The sequence below is a fragment of the Lipophrys pholis genome, assembly GCF_963383615.2.
Source record: "Lipophrys pholis genome assembly, chromosome: 19".
NCBI classification, from domain to species: domain Eukaryota; kingdom Metazoa; phylum Chordata; class Actinopteri; order Blenniiformes; family Blenniidae; genus Lipophrys; species Lipophrys pholis.
In genome coordinates, this window is record NC_137647.1 from 16,361,288 (window position 1) to 16,377,942 (window position 16,655).

The 16,655-nt window shown below is 41.9% G+C and overlaps 1 protein-coding gene across 1 annotated transcript in view; it reads right to left on the reverse strand.

The window, feature by feature from the left end:
* baiap3 (BAI1 associated protein 3) overlaps positions 1–16,655 on the reverse strand; it is a gene marked incomplete at both ends in the record, with an annotated part of 30,955 nt that overhangs the window by 4,462 nt on the left and 9,838 nt on the right. Inside the window, 25 exons of the mRNA XM_080488780.1 lie at positions 604–683; positions 773–841; positions 1,779–1,994; positions 2,224–2,319; positions 2,470–2,610; positions 4,221–4,344; positions 4,450–4,601; positions 4,697–4,748; positions 4,854–4,951; positions 5,022–5,078; positions 5,196–5,286; positions 6,239–6,363; positions 6,531–6,648; positions 6,748–6,851; positions 7,675–7,767; positions 7,860–7,967; positions 8,080–8,185; positions 8,826–8,903; positions 9,654–9,698; positions 9,968–10,181; positions 10,781–10,847; positions 12,684–12,743; positions 13,388–13,495; positions 13,708–13,791; positions 15,117–15,204. Of these exons, the coding sequence (XP_080344906.1) occupies positions 604–683; positions 773–841; positions 1,779–1,994; positions 2,224–2,319; positions 2,470–2,610; positions 4,221–4,344; positions 4,450–4,601; positions 4,697–4,748; positions 4,854–4,951; positions 5,022–5,078; positions 5,196–5,286; positions 6,239–6,363; positions 6,531–6,648; positions 6,748–6,851; positions 7,675–7,767; positions 7,860–7,967; positions 8,080–8,185; positions 8,826–8,903; positions 9,654–9,698; positions 9,968–10,181; positions 10,781–10,847; positions 12,684–12,743; positions 13,388–13,495; positions 13,708–13,791; positions 15,117–15,204 (2,574 nt within the window). The remainder of the gene's footprint in view (positions 1–603; positions 684–772; positions 842–1,778; positions 1,995–2,223; positions 2,320–2,469; positions 2,611–4,220; positions 4,345–4,449; positions 4,602–4,696; positions 4,749–4,853; positions 4,952–5,021; positions 5,079–5,195; positions 5,287–6,238; positions 6,364–6,530; positions 6,649–6,747; positions 6,852–7,674; positions 7,768–7,859; positions 7,968–8,079; positions 8,186–8,825; positions 8,904–9,653; positions 9,699–9,967; positions 10,182–10,780; positions 10,848–12,683; positions 12,744–13,387; positions 13,496–13,707; positions 13,792–15,116; positions 15,205–16,655) is intronic.

Consider the following 16,655-nt stretch of genomic DNA (forward strand, 5'->3'; position numbering starts at 1 on the left):
TATGGAACCGGCATAAAATCGTTTAAAAACCTCCAGGTTTTACCACACCGACACATGTTATTTGCATGCAAAACATCAGTGGCGGCACGCTGCATAACTGGCCCACGTTCAACAACCCACTGTGAATACAATATGTTTCGCATGTGCAACTGATTTCCGTTTAAGTGCTCTGAATATTCTTGGACCATGTGCTGTACGTGTCAGTTTAATTTTGTATTGATGTCTTTGTGTGCGTGTTTATGGGATGACACAATGGCATATTTAATGGGAAAGATATTTTTTTTCCAGGATGTGGACTCCAGGAGACTGACGTCTGAGCCCAGAGCGCTCACATTATCTTTCAACTTAGACTGAATATTTTGTTCATGAGCTCATACAGTAAAGGTGGAAATAGTGAAAACACAAAAGGCAGTAAACACAATGTTGTGCATTCACACTTCTCACAAAGAAAGAAAGGAAGTTTTGTGTATTGAGCATTTCATAACTGTCGCATTCAATTCACGAGGCTTTATGGTTTCAAACAATAAACTATAGCGCGACTGAGAAGGGGCCGATAGCACTCAAATCTGAAGAGAATCCTTTTAGAACAGAGGAGGTAATTACCTGCTCAGGTTTTCCTTCACCAGATGCTCAGTGAGAATGACCATTGTGTCCTGTAAGTACTTCATCAGAGGAGAAACGGCCTGCAAGGATGTCACACGTTACATGACGGCAGGAGGTGAAACACCACTGATATTCAGAATGGCAATTGGAGGAAGCCATTTCCACGTACGTCGTCGTTGTTGATGGAATCAGGGGACAGGCTGATGTGTTGGATGTACCTCCGCAGCTCCGGAAGCATCTGCACAGAAGTAATGTGATTTCTGCTTCAAGTCAAACTGAAACCTTCCAAACGAAAGAAATGGAAGAATGAGGTTTTCATCCTCCAACTAAATGGGCTCTCTTTGCACTAGAACAGCTGCTGTGGCTCAGAAAAGTACTCACATAACTAGAACTCGTTATTTTTCTTCTAACGTGTGCAATAACATTCTTTTGGGTACTTTTGTATATATGTTTTGTTGACTTTTTTTTTTTAGCAGGAGTCATTACATTGTGCAGTGTGCATTTCATCTGTATATTTTTCTGGTTGTGTGTATACTTGTGCATGTATATTAAAGGTGAAGGAAGCTGATCCGTGAACAAGATTGGATTGAACACATTGACCAAATAACACATTTTAACTATCCATTTTAGTGCATTTGCCTTAATTAACATGGACTATTGGGCCTTGGGCTTCTTGACCAGATTTTGATATCTGAAAGGAGTTTATGCTCATGAATATTGTACGATGTGATTAAGGTCTATGAAAGGTCATGATTAAAACTAAATATTGTTGTTTGTTCACCATCTTTCTGGATCTCTGCTGTTGCACTTTCTTCTCACAGCTTTGACTTTGCGACAGACCATATCACATATGCATTTTTCTTTTTTTTTTTGTCAAATATAGATTTATTTGCTGCAAAGGTTCATTATATTTAACAGCTTCACCAACATGTCCAATTCAGTGCAATCGTATTTCATTTTGTGTGGGTTTTGAGTCATCGATCAACCTCAAACGCCCGTTTTTGGATTGTGGAATGAAAAAAAAAAAAAACGACACATAGAGAACATGCAAACTCCACACAAAGAGGCCCCAAAGTGGCTCCTTGTCACCTTCAGTCACCTCGTCTGAATTCATAAAAGTGCTGCACGTGCATTTCCGGTCCTTTCTACTTGTTTTCAGTGTGGCTGAGCTTCACCTTGTCAGTGAGCAGCGAGATGAGGCGTTTGGCTTCCCTCTGCAGGTCCAGGTCCATGTTGACCAGCTGCCCGTTGAGCGCCTTGTATACCTGCTCCTTCCCCTCCGGCCCGCAGGACTCCTCCATGGCCCGCTCCACGCCCGGCCAGTCCAGGTCACGGGGAAGGTGACCCAGGAAAACGCGGACATGCTCCGTGTTGTTCAGGGCGATGCAGAGCTAGCAGAAGGTGGAGGTGGAGATGGAAAAACAAAAAAAAAGAAAGAAGAAGAAGCGTGTGGAGGGGGTGGTGTGCGAGTGTAAGCGATTGATGACAACATGAGGCAGCTGCTTTGTTTTTGTGTGAAAACATATCTGCTCTCCTGTCGTGCCCTTTGTACCGGCATCTGAGAGCATTTCTGACGTCACCGTGTGAACTCCTGCCGCTCGGTCTCGCTCCAGGCGTTACCTGCACTGTGAAGCCCTTGTGGTCTCGGCCCAGCTGGCTCCTCTCAATCTTGCGCGTTATCATCTCTGAGTAACAAACGGCCTCGCTGCAGAAGTTCTGCGGCACACGAAACCGGTTTTGTCAACACAGTCCAGCGGCACGTTTCCCGCTAAAACATCGTCTATACAAGAATGGTATATACACTCTCACAGTCATGTTGGCAGGATATGAGTGTGCGAGTGTGGCCGCGGTAGAAGTAGAACTCACATCCGTCAGCCGGGTGACAAAGATGAAGGCCCCCGCAGAGTCTGGCCAGGCCAGCTGGTGCCAGATCTCGCGTACCTGGTTGAAGCAAGTCGTCACTTCCACTGGTGAGGAGCTGTGTTTGGCTTGTTGCAGCGGTTCAAACTGCACACACGGCAAATGCAAAGGTTTTGTAAGTTTAAAGTTATTGTGATATAATGCGATTGCATGGAAAAGAACAAAGTATCTACGACTGGTTTCTCAACCTTTAACGTGATTCTTAGTCTAAAATAAATGTGGGATCTTTTCTTTCAAGTTACTGAACATGTGAACTTGATTCCGCGTATTAGTCGCCTCTTCAAAAATAGGAGGGTTATTTAACTAGTTAAACTTGCTACAAGTAAAAGTGACTTGCCTAAAGTTTTTAATTGTCTCTCTTATTTAGGACGTCTTAATAGTGTGCAGAGTTGTTGTGTTGCTGTGACACATTAGCTGAGCTGTCAGCACTGTGTGGGTCCATGTAATGACTGATTCACTCATTACATTTAGTCAAATACTGGAGCCTGCACTTTATTCTATACTGTCTGAGTTAATCTGTCATGATTCAAATCTGCTGTGTTCAACTGTAAGTAGGAGAGACAATTTTGACAGTATTGCAGAACAATGTATAACACCGGTTCTTGAAAGAAATTGATTCATGAACTTACAGTATGGCAATGAGAAAAATCTGAACTAAACCGGCATTTGGACTCCAACAGTTGTCATGTAGGACCAAAGAAACAAGTAAGATGCAGTGTCGGTGTAATTGGTGTACTGTATTGCAGGAAACGTGGAGGCGTCCTAACACTGTTGTCACATATCAGAATATACCCATAAATAAATGACAAACTGCAGAGCAGACAGTTTAACCCTTCATTGGTCATTCATTAACACAACTCATAATATCATAACAGAACTTTAAAATACATTAAGATCATTATAACACATCCTTATGTGTCACTTTCACATGATAGATCACTTTAAATAGCATTATACTGACCATTCGTCAAGCGCATGTCACCATTTCTGACTCAAACGTTTACAAATTTGAAAAGTGTCTCACAGAACATACGAGTATGACGGTATGGCTTTATCATTTATTCTTCACATCAAATTGCCCTAAGAGTATTGAGAATATGTTTGAAATACTGTACTAGTCTATACAACATACACAGGCTTTTTTTTTTTATAGTTTATTTATATTACTTTCAACATTAATGCATCTCTTCTGTCAGGTGAACTGACTGAAGAGAAATTAAAATTTTCAAGGAAAATAATAATGGATTTATCCAACTAAAATCTAGCTCAAAATGCAGCAAACCATTTTGATTGTATATTAGGTGACTGTATGACTAAATGCAAAAGTTACCAAATGCCAATTAATTATCAATCAATTAAAACCATTTCTGTGTGACTATAGGTAATTTGATTGTATTGTTCTGATCATTTGAGTTACACCTCATTTAGTTTTGTCTGATACATTAAAAGCCTTAAATATTTACTTGTTATATCCAGTATAGCCACAACCGTGGTATATTGAGATAAAACGTGATAAGTGTGAAAGACTGAAGAGCATTTTAAACAGTGTTTGTCTGATGCTAAAGTACTATTACTAAATTTAAAAGAAAATTTAATGCATTCATTTCCAGTGATAAAACTATAATAGATGAACATGCATTTTTTATTTTTTATTTTTTTTTATTGTTGTTACAATTGTTGAGACAGGAGCATCTCACCACGTCTGTTTCCACTGCGTTACGGATCCTGTCGCAGGATCTCTCATGAACGATCTGCAGCCACTTATGAATGGAGGACTTGAACCAGTTATGAAAGACAGTCAAGGCTAACATTTTAGCATCCCTGTAAGAAAGAAGAAATCAAACCTCTTGATTTTACAAACTGAAGCATTAAGCCATTAAGCCGTTATAATAAGGCTCCTATATGGAACAGTCATTAAGAACCAACTTGAGTGGAAGAAACTCTCGAAAGCCTTTGAGGATTTTCAAGGACATGAAGAGCTCAAAGATGGTCTCTCCCATGGTCTGGGTCAACCTGGAGCTCTCCTGCTCCAGAGTCCCGCACACCCGCTCCATCGCTACATTCACATCGTCAGCTACCTGATGGAGGGAGAAAGAAAACAACATTCTCAAGCAGCTCCATCAAAAATAGCATCCAGCAAGAGAAATACAACACAACATCTTCAATAACAAACCTGTTTTTCCAGCTGCCTGTACGCAACGCTGAAGAAATCTACTTTCACTGCACTGTGAGAACAAAGATGAGAGAAAAACAAAAAACCAACAGATTCTACGTCATTACTCTTCATGATTCACTGTGGAAACTTTCAATTGCTGGAAGCTGATCTTCACCTGTAGAAGAGTTGGTTGTAGATGTTCTGGCCTCTCTGGACATCTGCACACACGGCGTCGACCACCTGTACCAGCTTCTTCAGCTGCTCCTCCAGAGTCTGAGGAACAACATCCAAGTGACGCCACAATCTATAGCGACATCCATCACCAGGAGTTTGATTAACTTACCCCGTCTTCGGGTTTATATCGGGCAATCAGGCTCTCGTACCACTCGGATGCTCCTTTCTGTTAAATTTATTCCAAAAAGTGAGGAAGCAATCAGATTTACCTGCACAGCCACCGCATCGTACCACTGACATCCTCCCAACAACCACACAACAGTTTGTGCACCACCGTGGTTACCTTAACAGCAGTAGTGATGTCCAAGTGAAGCTCGTTCCGGAGAGGGCATACGGTCTTGAACGCCCGCATGTTCTGCATGTAGCCAATCCCCCTGACATACGTGAACAGGAAAAATCCATTTACAATCCAAGAGTGCCACCAGTATAAAGGCTGCAAGCCCAGCAAACACGAATCACTCCAATTACATATATGAGTCAACCTGAACTGTGCAAGAAATGAGATATACAACTTTAACTACCGGGTGAGTCAATTTGTGTGTGCGAGAGGTGTTGGAAAATGTCTCCCTTGTGGCTGAGTGTGACGTCTTGCTGCTGAAGTTTCTCTAGAAATCCAGCAGCCTTCAAATTCATCTGGAACATGGCTGCTGATTTTCCCGGCGAGGGGTTGACATCAAGCAGATAATTGTTAATAGACATTTGAAGCCGGGGCCGAACGGTTTTGATCCAAAGCACCTTCATCTTACACTTCCAAGGATAGTGTCTCATTAGTTGATGGACAGTGTAGATTTCTGGTAAGTAATCTGTCTTAATTATAACACACGTTATACACACAGTACATTTTTCATACATTAACCGGACATTTTCAGTGATGCTTATGCTCCAGGTGATTTCCTCAGGGTGACCTGTTCAAAGAAACTTTCATTTATCTATACACAAGGTACAAAAAGAAGGTCAAATGAATCACCCTTTCTGTATTTTGATGAATGCATACACTACTCCTAGCAGTGTGTATGAAAGGATTAGGTTTGTGACTGTTGTTGTGGAATGGAGGCTTAGTATGATATTAGTACGAATAGCCGCTCTATGTTTCAGCGATTATACAAAAAAAAAAAAGAAGTGTGGTGAGGAGTAATGTTCATTGTTTCCTTTGACATGAGTGATGAGAAATGATCGAGCTATTCCTGTGTGGGTCAGAATCCCAGCACTGCTTCCTCCGCGGAGGGTGGATGTGATCTCTCTGTGTCTGTTGGGGTGAAAAGGTTGGACGTGTTCTCGGCATGGGAGCACGAGCGCGTGCCAAATGTGATGGCGGTGTGACTTTACCTCAACATGAGCTCGTAGCGCGTAATGGCAGCGGCGCTGGTGCAGGGGAAAACCTGACGCATGTTCTTCATCAGGCACAGGCAGTGCTCTGTGTACAGCCTGAAGCTGTCTGACAGCTGCCTCTCCTGGACACAGGAAGGGCCCGCAGTTATAGCTTCCAGTGGCTGTGTGAGACATTTTTGGCTGGACCAAAAACCTTGATGAATGTCAGTGAAGAGCCGAGCTGATGAGGTGACTGTTTCTAGATGATGAGAGTTGGTTTATTTAGTTCCTTTGATGATGGAGAGCCTACCAGGTCGCCCCGCACAGCGGGTGGGTCCCACTCTGCATCGATGGTCCTCAGGAGGCGCAGCAGCAGGGAGTAGCACAGCCTCTGGGTCCGATGGTGGCTGCTGTAGCACTGCCAGCGACTGAATAAAAAAACAAAAAAAACAAAGAAAATAACACATACCTTCCACTTGATGCCGAAGGTTTCATGTTTGATTTGATCCGCCGCCAATAATACTCACATAATAGCTTGTTGGAGAGGTGACAGGTCGGTTTGCACAGCGTGGTGTGTGAGCACCGTCCACGCAGGAGGAGAGACCTGCCCATTCCAGTTGTATGGCTCTCTCTATCGTCATATGTAGAAACTATGTTATTTCAGTCATACTTTAATCACATTAGGCTTTAATTGTACAGTTGTACATTCCACTTTCAACAACGTTGAAATAATCATCTTTTATATGTACAATAAAAAAAACAAAAAACTGAACCACATCTACAACGCACATTCTGTTTGGTCAGATATATCCTGCGGTTTCAGCCGTCATGCATGTATTAAATCTGTTCCCACCAACAGGGCAACCAAGCATGTAATAACATGTAATAACATGTAAGCATGTAATAAACCACAGCGACCCTAAATGCTACATATTTTACTCAAGTGGCTAAATGTTGCCACTGAAAGGAACAACTACACCGGCCGCAATTTGCAAAACAACTAAGGTGCCAACAGATGTCTGTTCAGACTCAACATATAATGTCGTATGTGAAACGTCTTAGTTCTCTGTGTGTGCCGAGTACGAAGGAATCGCCATTTGATTCTAGAGCAGACAAACCAAACATGACAGACCTAATGCTGTAACAACACTTACAGTGTTGCGTGTGAGCCTCCCATTTTGAGGCTCATTGCGTTACCAAAGGCCACTTCAACACGTATACAAGCGGAGATATAAAGTCATCGCAACGAGCACAGTCGTGAAGAAGAACTAATGACTCTAGAGTGACTATCAGGCCTCATGATTTTGGACTGTGGGAGGAAACTGGAGGACCTGAAGAGAAGCCATGCACAAGGAGAAGACCACACAGAAAACAAAAACCCCAACCAGACTGTGAGGATTTAACTGAGGATATTCTCGCAAACTAGCTCTACAGGATCTGAAAAAGAAACTCACCTTGATGTGAGTGTGCTCATACTCCACAATCTGAGTCAGTATTTTCCGGTGGATGGAGACATTTGTGTCCTTCTTTGATAAAGTCGTGTCCCTCTGAAGGTAAAACAAACATAAGATTTAATTCTGGATACATCCTCTATATACCACAAAAGACATTCATCGATTATATTATGTGCCGTAAACACCTGGTTGGTGAAGAGCTTCAAAATCAGGTGACATTCTCCCTGAACCTTCGACGCGCTCGATCGGGGCTCGAGCTTGAACCAGGTGTCGTAGCCGCCGACGGGGATCTCCTGCAGGAAGGAAGCGACCTGATTAGTCACGCCGACGCGCTTCCGCGGGAATCAGTCGGTGTCTGATTTGTCACCGCAAACAAGAGAGGTTGTTCCACTTTTGGAGGCTCACATTCAGGGGGATGTTGATGCAGCCGAGGAAGTCATCCGCGTTCTCCTCCGAGCTTGATGAGGCAGAACCATTAGCACGCACTGACTTTGCTATCTGCTTGAAGTACCTAGAAAAAAAAACAAAAAACAATGAATAATAATAAAAAAACAACCTTTCCCGTTAGTTGTTGCCGGTCGGACAGCTCATTTGAGTTTTTAATTGTGAGAGCTTTTTGAATAGAGCACAGCGAAAGTACAATGAGTCCTTTTTTCGGGTAAAACTTGTTCATTTGTCAGGATTTTTCGCACATTTCACGTCTGGATTATGATCCCTATGTCCCTTGGCGCTGATAGCTATTCTGTGGTTTTCATTAGACGCGTCTGCTTTGTATTAGTCTCTGCGTGATCTGTCTGAACTCCCTGTGTTCACAGTGCGTGCGGCTTTATTGGCACCAAGCTTTCCGGCATGTCAGCCTTTCGAAGAACAAACACGGCAATCCTGTAAAATTACAAAACAGGACGCTGTCAACTTTTTTGGAACAACTGCCGACAAGCCAACCCTGTCCATTTATGGGCGACAGCGTTGCGTCATATTTCTCGAGAAAGTGACACTTTGGAGCGTTCAATTACCCATTTTCTTATTGTCACAATTTGAATTAACTTGACCACAGTGTGGGGCATGTCTTTAGAGGATAGCCCTAAGACGTTAACGTCATTGCATTGTTAATTAAATGGCATTATTATATAGCACACAGCACGTTTTATTACCTTCCCATTCCTCGAAGGCCGCTGACTTCATTGAGCTTTTTGCAGGCCTCAGCAACAGACACGTCATCATCGTGATCCCTAAGCAAAAGAAAATGATCAGATATTTCAAACTTCACTTTCTCCAATAAAGGAAGTTGTTCGTTTTCTTTGTGACACTGAATGTTTGGAAGGTTTCACTTCATTTGATCAAGCTGTAAGAAGTGGACAGATGCTTTTAGGGTTTCAAGCAATTTGAGGGGCATAATAGTTTTTACAAACATCCTGCGATTTTAAAGGTCTTCTGGTTCACACCAAGGTGTAATTTTCTGTTGAATTCTGTACTTCCTGATGCGTGTCACATTCTAAGGTATTATTATGATCTGCTTTTTGATCCATAGGCTGTTAAAAGGCTGATCGCCTCCCATGCTGCTGAGTTTCTTTTAATTTAATTCGCTTGCAAGTCTTAATATGTGGTCTGCAACTGCTGCAATGGTTGCACTCACAGTATTATTTTCTCTTGTCTTTTAATATTAATTAGCTTCTATGCCCCTTACAAAAAAATCTGTTCTAAAATATGTGTACTTTTAGAGATGATTATTTACTTTACCCACAAATCACCTCATTTTACTATAATTTCTTTTTAGCAATGAAAACAAAAAAAGAAAGAGAAAATTGGAAAATCCCCCTGACCCCTACAGTTTTGCTAAATGTGCATCCCCTTGAAGTTCCCTGGTCACTCTCTGGTAAATATAATAAAAAATATCACAAAAACAAGCAATATTCACAGCTGCAATATTTCCGCGACGTGAATACACACAGTATCGTCATGTTTCTGCGTTCTGAGCTTACCATATGTCCAGATGTAAGAGGTCATTGTGGACATCATCTATTTCACTGAACAAACAAACAAACAAACAAACAAGCAGAATAAACCAGCAAATTTAAAAAGTATGTGATGATTTCCAAGAGTAACATTATCCATCGCCAGTTCATTCCATGAGTGCTCCTGTTACAGAGATGAAATGTGCTGCACTGGTCACACACTGTAATAACAGCTTTGGGTGTCAGTGTGAAACAAATGAAACACTTCCTCCCGCCTGCGACACCACGCCATGTGCGGAAAGTTCGGAAAGGTCAAAGTTTGTTCATCTCGTCGTACTCACAACACGAAGTGCTCGTCCCACACCGGGTTGAGGGTCTCGGGTTTGACCTCGGTCACCTGGATGCAGCGGGCGGGCAGCACCTCCTTGGTGCTGGAGCGCTTCTCCAGCTTCTCCCTCCTTTTCCTGAAGCTGAACTTCCTCTCCTTCTTCTCATCGGTTTCCCGAGGGCTCTGTCCCAGCAGGATTCCCAGCATGCAGTAGGGGTCACTGTACCCTGGCAGGCCACAGACAGACACATATTAAACAGCTGGAGTGTCATTTCTTAACGCACCGTGGGTCTCAATTTGGAAATGTGTCACCTATTGTTGCCATCATGAGATAATTATTTTGTGACACGGCATATATTATACATCTTCTAATATACATGCATTGTTTCCTCTTCTCCAGAGCAGCTTTTATCATTAACCCATGGGTTATTTAATATTTTGTGTAAAGTGGCCAACCATTGAGACATAATGCAATCTGACAAATGTCAACTAATTACAGGCATTCTGGAGGAGATTGGACGGCGGCATGCACACTGCAGCGATACTGAGTGCCAGCTTTAATTAATAGTGGGGATTAACATTATCCTGTGCATGCTCTTCTTCGGGAGATGTCATTATAAAAATGTCAGCTATGATAAACTCATTTCCAAATACATTTCTCAACCTGCCGTGATATTGGGGAAGAGATTCAAAACTGGAGTTATTAGCGGAATCACCCCAGCATGAACCAAGCAGGTCCCATCAACTGCTGCTGAATGAGGCATACTTCACTAAAACCACACTTTGCGTTCGAAAAAAGAAAGAAAATGCATTGAAAAGCTCTCACCATTTGCATCCTTGGCCATCAGATTCTTTGCTTTCATTACAGAAATTCTCAAGGAAAAATTGGCTCGCTGTGGAAAATGAGATTACACTCTGTTCAGTAGGAAATGATATGAAACACACAAAAAATAGTACACTGGGTTCATTCTTGTAATTTCTTGCTGAACACGGTTCTCCTGAAAGTCAATTCAAGCAGAGATCGGCATGCACAGTACAACGGGAATATAAAGAGTCAATTACTGCCTGGTGACACGGAGAGTCTGTCAGTCACAAGGAAGAAAAACATGATGTACCACCTTTTGAAGAGAGCGCACAGGTTTTAACAGGGATATTAAAAGGTCCCTGGCAGTCAAGTGCAAGGCTCAGAACCATTCAAACTGGATCTCACAGGTATTACATCTCACAGCTCTGACAAAAAAAAAAAAAAAAAAAAAAACATCTTCAAGGGCATCTGCACTCCCACTGAGCCTCTCCAGGCCATGCTTTTCACTTTATTACTTCTGCACTGGTCAGACTGTGAACATGAGAAAAGATCACCAAATGCCTTAAAACGCCGCCTGTGGCTTCACAAGTGAGGGTTTAGTGATGTTTCTAAATCTGCCCTAAGTGACCTACAAGGGGGTATTTTCTATTAAGAGTTGCATTCCTGTCTTTCCACCATAAGTTCACCCAGAGTGACTTTCTTCGAGCATTGGTAAGAGAGTTACACCTTTTTCCAAAGAACATCATGACTTTTTGGATAATTTTCTCACCCAAAAATGTGTATTTCATCTTTTAAAGTTTGTTTTGTTTTTGTTTGTTTTTTTCCAGCTTAGTGGGCAAAGCTAGTGCCTTCACACACAGAAAAAGACCCAGTATTTCTAAAACTATCTTCAGTATCTCATTAGAGTATTCCTCTCCCAAAACAAACATGTCTTTGCTTTACATCAGGTAGTACCTGGGCCACATACAGGCACAGGGAGAACATGGCAACTTTAATACAGAAATGTGACTGTGACACTGCTTACCAGCTGGCCTCACCTAACTGAATGCTTGAAGTAAATGTAATAAATAATGAAGCCAATAAAACAAGAAGACATGTTACTGCTATTTAATGTTTTGTGTAAGTTACAGAATACTAACTATGACAATGGCTGGTAAACATACTGATTTACTAAGCTTTTGTATAAAGTGACTTAAATTTCATTCCCATGTAAATAGCTTATGCTTTTGGTTTGATGATGATGATAATAATGATAATAATGATAATAATGATAATAATAATAACAATAATAATAATAATAATAATAATAATAATAATAATAATAATAATAATAATAATAATAATAATAATAATAATAATAATACAATGACTGACATTATATTCAAACAAGGGTACCAAAATGACTGTTTCACTGGCCTGAAGTCCTGTCTAGACCAAAATAATCTGACATTGAGTCACATACAGCCCTGCCTGACACTGGATAATCCCATACAATATTTATTGTTGACATATTTCCACTATGACACCAGCTCTATGACAGGACCTTTTGGCATGATGGCTCAAACAATGTGGGGTGACAGTTTCATACAACTTTTTAAATTTAATTTTATCATGGATAGGCACATTTTCTGCAGACGTGTTTAAATTGATGTGAAAATCTGATCACCTGACTGTAAGGAAATAGAAAATGACTCTTTTGAAATGTTATGTTTTGATTCAGAAACTGAGAAGAAAATGGAGAAGGAAAAAAACCCTGTGTCGTTCACCATAACTATGTTTGGCCTGTTAAAAAGTGTACTGTATTTCATAGTAGTCAAAGTGTACAGTTTACATATATTTAACTATATCTTTATGAAAACCTTATGGTAGTATTTTGAATGTGTTCCTGTGAGTTCGATTTGCACAAGAATATGAAATCTCTCACCTTGGATTCTTTCACTTTTTGGAGAATGATGTCATGCTCCTCCTCGCCCATATCAAACACCTCGGAGAGACGGACAATCACAAAAAGGACGTTTGAAGCAACAACAACCTTGTTATGTTGTTAAATTTACACCAGGAGTCACAATGCATAATACAGTTCCTCATCAAAGCAGACAAGACACATACAATCTTTAGCTGTGTCACATTCCCTGACCTGCTGCGAACAACAAGCTGCACACCTTGTAAGAAGACGCCCACTCCAGACAAAGAAAATATCTTAGCGTGACACCATCTGAATGAATGTAATATCACAGCTGAATATCAGCACACAGTGTGACTGGGCTTTGATGTTTAATCAGTCGTGAGCCAACAGCATCTGCTCAGATTCTTACAGGCTGCACACAAAAAATAACACTCTCTGTATCCAAGGACAGATAGACAGATAGATAGATAGATAGATAGATAGATAGATAGATAGATAGATAGATAGATAGATAGATAGATAGATAGATAGATAGATAGATAGATAGATAGATAGATAGATAGAATGCACGCACACAACACACACACACACACACACACACACACACACACACACACACACACACACACACACACACACACACACACACACACACACACACACACACACATACACACACACACACACACACAACACACACACACAGAGTTCAGTTGAGTTACCTTCAGCAGGTAAGCAAACAGCTCGTCATCACTTTTGACCTGTTCTGGTGAAGGCACGCCGACCCTGTTGACCACCGTGTACACAGCTTCCTCATAAAGCAGGTCCAGCTACATGAAAACACACTCCACTTAATAACTACCTCTCCAGAAATGAATATGAACTAAAATGAAAAGCCGGCGTTCCTTTTGCCTTTGTGCATTTTGCTCTGCTGCACATCTAAAGCAAGACATGAAAAGCCACAGCTGCGTTGTTGTGGCCGGTTTTGAAATATGAAGCCCTGCTGAAATTCGATAAAAACAGTGAAGCTGAGCCGACACACCTCCGTCCTGCTGATTCGGTCGGCGATAAAAGCCTGGTCCACATGCTCTTGAGGTGGCGGCACTGTGCAGGCCCCTCTTTGGCTCTGTGAGAAAGCAAACACCAATTCAGCCCACAGGGAGTGAGGAAAAGCCAGTGTGACAGTAAAACATTACTGCCATGTCCTTTAGTCTGCTGTCGAGTAGTGGGAGACAAATGCAGTAACTTTAGTAAATGCACTTTTATGAGAATAACTGCATTCAAAACATCATTAGGTCCGCAGTCATTTCTACAGTATTAGGGAGCATCACTTGACCCCTGGGGGTCACAGAATATCATTTACTTCTATTGTTAAAGTGAAAAGCTGCATTTCACCGCGTTCTTTTTCAAATCAGTAAACACTGCCTCTACAAAGAGTGAAATCTGTCACAGAAGCATGTGATTTCCGAGGGGATGCACTTATTTCTTTGCATGACTGCGAGTGGCAAAGTGACCGGGATACAACAGAGGAAACAAAATAAATCTCGGAAGTAAATCCTCCACAGTCACAACAACATTGAATTGATTAATTAGACAGAAAAAGATGTTTGACACTGTTGAGTCACACATGTACAGTTTGGACCTGCAGACTAGAAATCATCGGTTTACACAGGTTCCAACTCTTGATTCAGTCAAAAAGAACACGCATTATAGGTGAATTGGTGACACTAAATTGGCTGTAGGTGTGAGAGTGTGTGGTTGTCGGCCTCTCCCGTGCTTGCCCTGTGATGGACTGCTGACCTGTGCAACAACAATTGGTTTAAAGCCAAAGGAGTGCACTGCATTCATATATTCAATTTAAACATTGTTTATCCAATTACAGGGCCAAGATATAATCGCACAACCACGCATTAGCATCTATGGGCTATCTAGTCACCAATAAACCAACCTTAACATTTTAACAGCAGAGATTTTTTATCGTTTGCATTGTTTAGACAGTGTGTATGAACTCATGTGTGCACAAGGAAAACTTGTAACCCGTGTACTGGGGGTACAAAACTCAAATTGTACCCCAAAATAGCCCAAAACAGTAATTTCAAATGTTGTGATTATGGTCTATTGTTTGCTTGTTGCTTATTTTATAGTCTGTTGACACACAGCAATTTTGGAAATAGAGCCATAAAAGTATCTCTATACAAACATGTAAATAAAGCAGGACTGGCGAGCTGTGTCAGTGGGAGGGCCTGAACATGGATCCATGGAGAGCATCTTGTCACAGCTGAGCTTCGAGTCTTCAGCGCGCCCTGTTTAACCCAGTCCTTCTGTCTGCAGACGTCACAGTAGCCATGGCAGTGGGCTGGGAGACAGCACCGAAGCCTCGTCGCCACCGGTAATTATGCTTCAAGTGTGTAACAGTTGGAAAGGTGAAAGTTGGGTCAGGGGTTGCGTTACCTCAGCCTGGGCCGCCCGCATCATGTTCTCCTGCTTCTGCAGGATGGCGTTCATACGCTCAAAGAACTCCATGCACTCCTCAGACATCCTGCCAAGACGAGAGAGCACATTCACAGAGAAGCCTTACTTCTAAAAAATAGAGCTTTAAGTGATATTCCATGATGTCAAGCACTACAACGTTCCAATCTCACCAGTTTAACCAACAATGTTCAAACACAGCGTGATTCGGTGACATGGCACAGCTTCCTGTTTTATTGGCACTTTGCATGAGCGTCCGTTGATGAAGATGATCTTTTTGGTTCAGCTACTGCTTCAGGACTCCATCCCCTGAAGTTCATGTCTGTTTCAGTTATCAAACCCCATCTTGTCGAAGCATTCAACATGTCTGCACTCCGTATGAACTGTGTTAATCGGGTCTGATGAGTGGGGCTGTGTGCAAAATGCAAATGATGTTTTTCCGTTTCCTCCAGGTGTGAGTGAATCCCCCGACTCCCGCTGGCCCCAGTTGTCATGGCGATACGGGCATAGTCACGGAGGTAGGGAAGCTGAAACTGAACACTATGGGAATCCCCAGCAAACACTACCTTCACCCCCACATTTCTCTCCACCTAAACGTCTGCAGAGGCGTCTTCCTGGATGGAAATCAGCCACGCTCTCCGCCCTAATTTCCCCACAACCGCCACCAACTCTCAACACGACCCCCCCTTCAAGCTTCTGTCTCCTTCCTTTTCTCTCAGCCAACCCTATCACATTATGCAGAAGAGCTGTCCACAGAGGCCCTGACACGCTCTTTTATTAGCGTCAACGCATCTCAGCAGGCGTGTGGCAGCCCATCCCAGAACCCACTGACTCTCGCCACGGTGGGAGAGCGGATGGTAAACCCAGGAGGTATTGATGGAGTGGAAGAAGAGGCTGATGAGGTTTTCTTTAGAAATGGCCTCAATAAAACCTGAGAGGTGGGTGTGTTTAGTTTAAACCAGAGATGGGCAATTTCAAATATTGCCGGGTGCCACATAAATCTCATTGTTGCTACCAGAGTTAGAAATTATCACTAAACACTTCAACCATATGAGATATATGCTGAACGGCTAGAATGATGGTCTCTCAATTTCGTTTTTTTAAATCATCACACATGCATGTCATAGTTTGTTTCCTTAAAATGCATATACGATATTATAAGAGGGAAACCAAGCCTTATTTTTCCAGAGCGTTAAATGCAGGAAAACACAGAACTAAATATATTCAAGTACGAATTACAGATGAGGATTGGTCCAATATGTCAGAATCACACCGTTCGACCGTTCGACCACATTTGGAGGGAATTCTCCTGGAAGAATCTGGTTTGTTTCTTTATGACTCCCAAAATAAAAAGCAAATGATTACATGTACAACAAGTATGCTGGAGAACTGTGGACATTTTCCTGTGGATCATGCTCAGTTTTTTATATTATTTATTTTTTCAATGTCATAAAATAATAATAAGTGAAGAATAAAGACAAATATTTGGATATCAACTCCCCAAGAGCTGTTTGAGTCTAT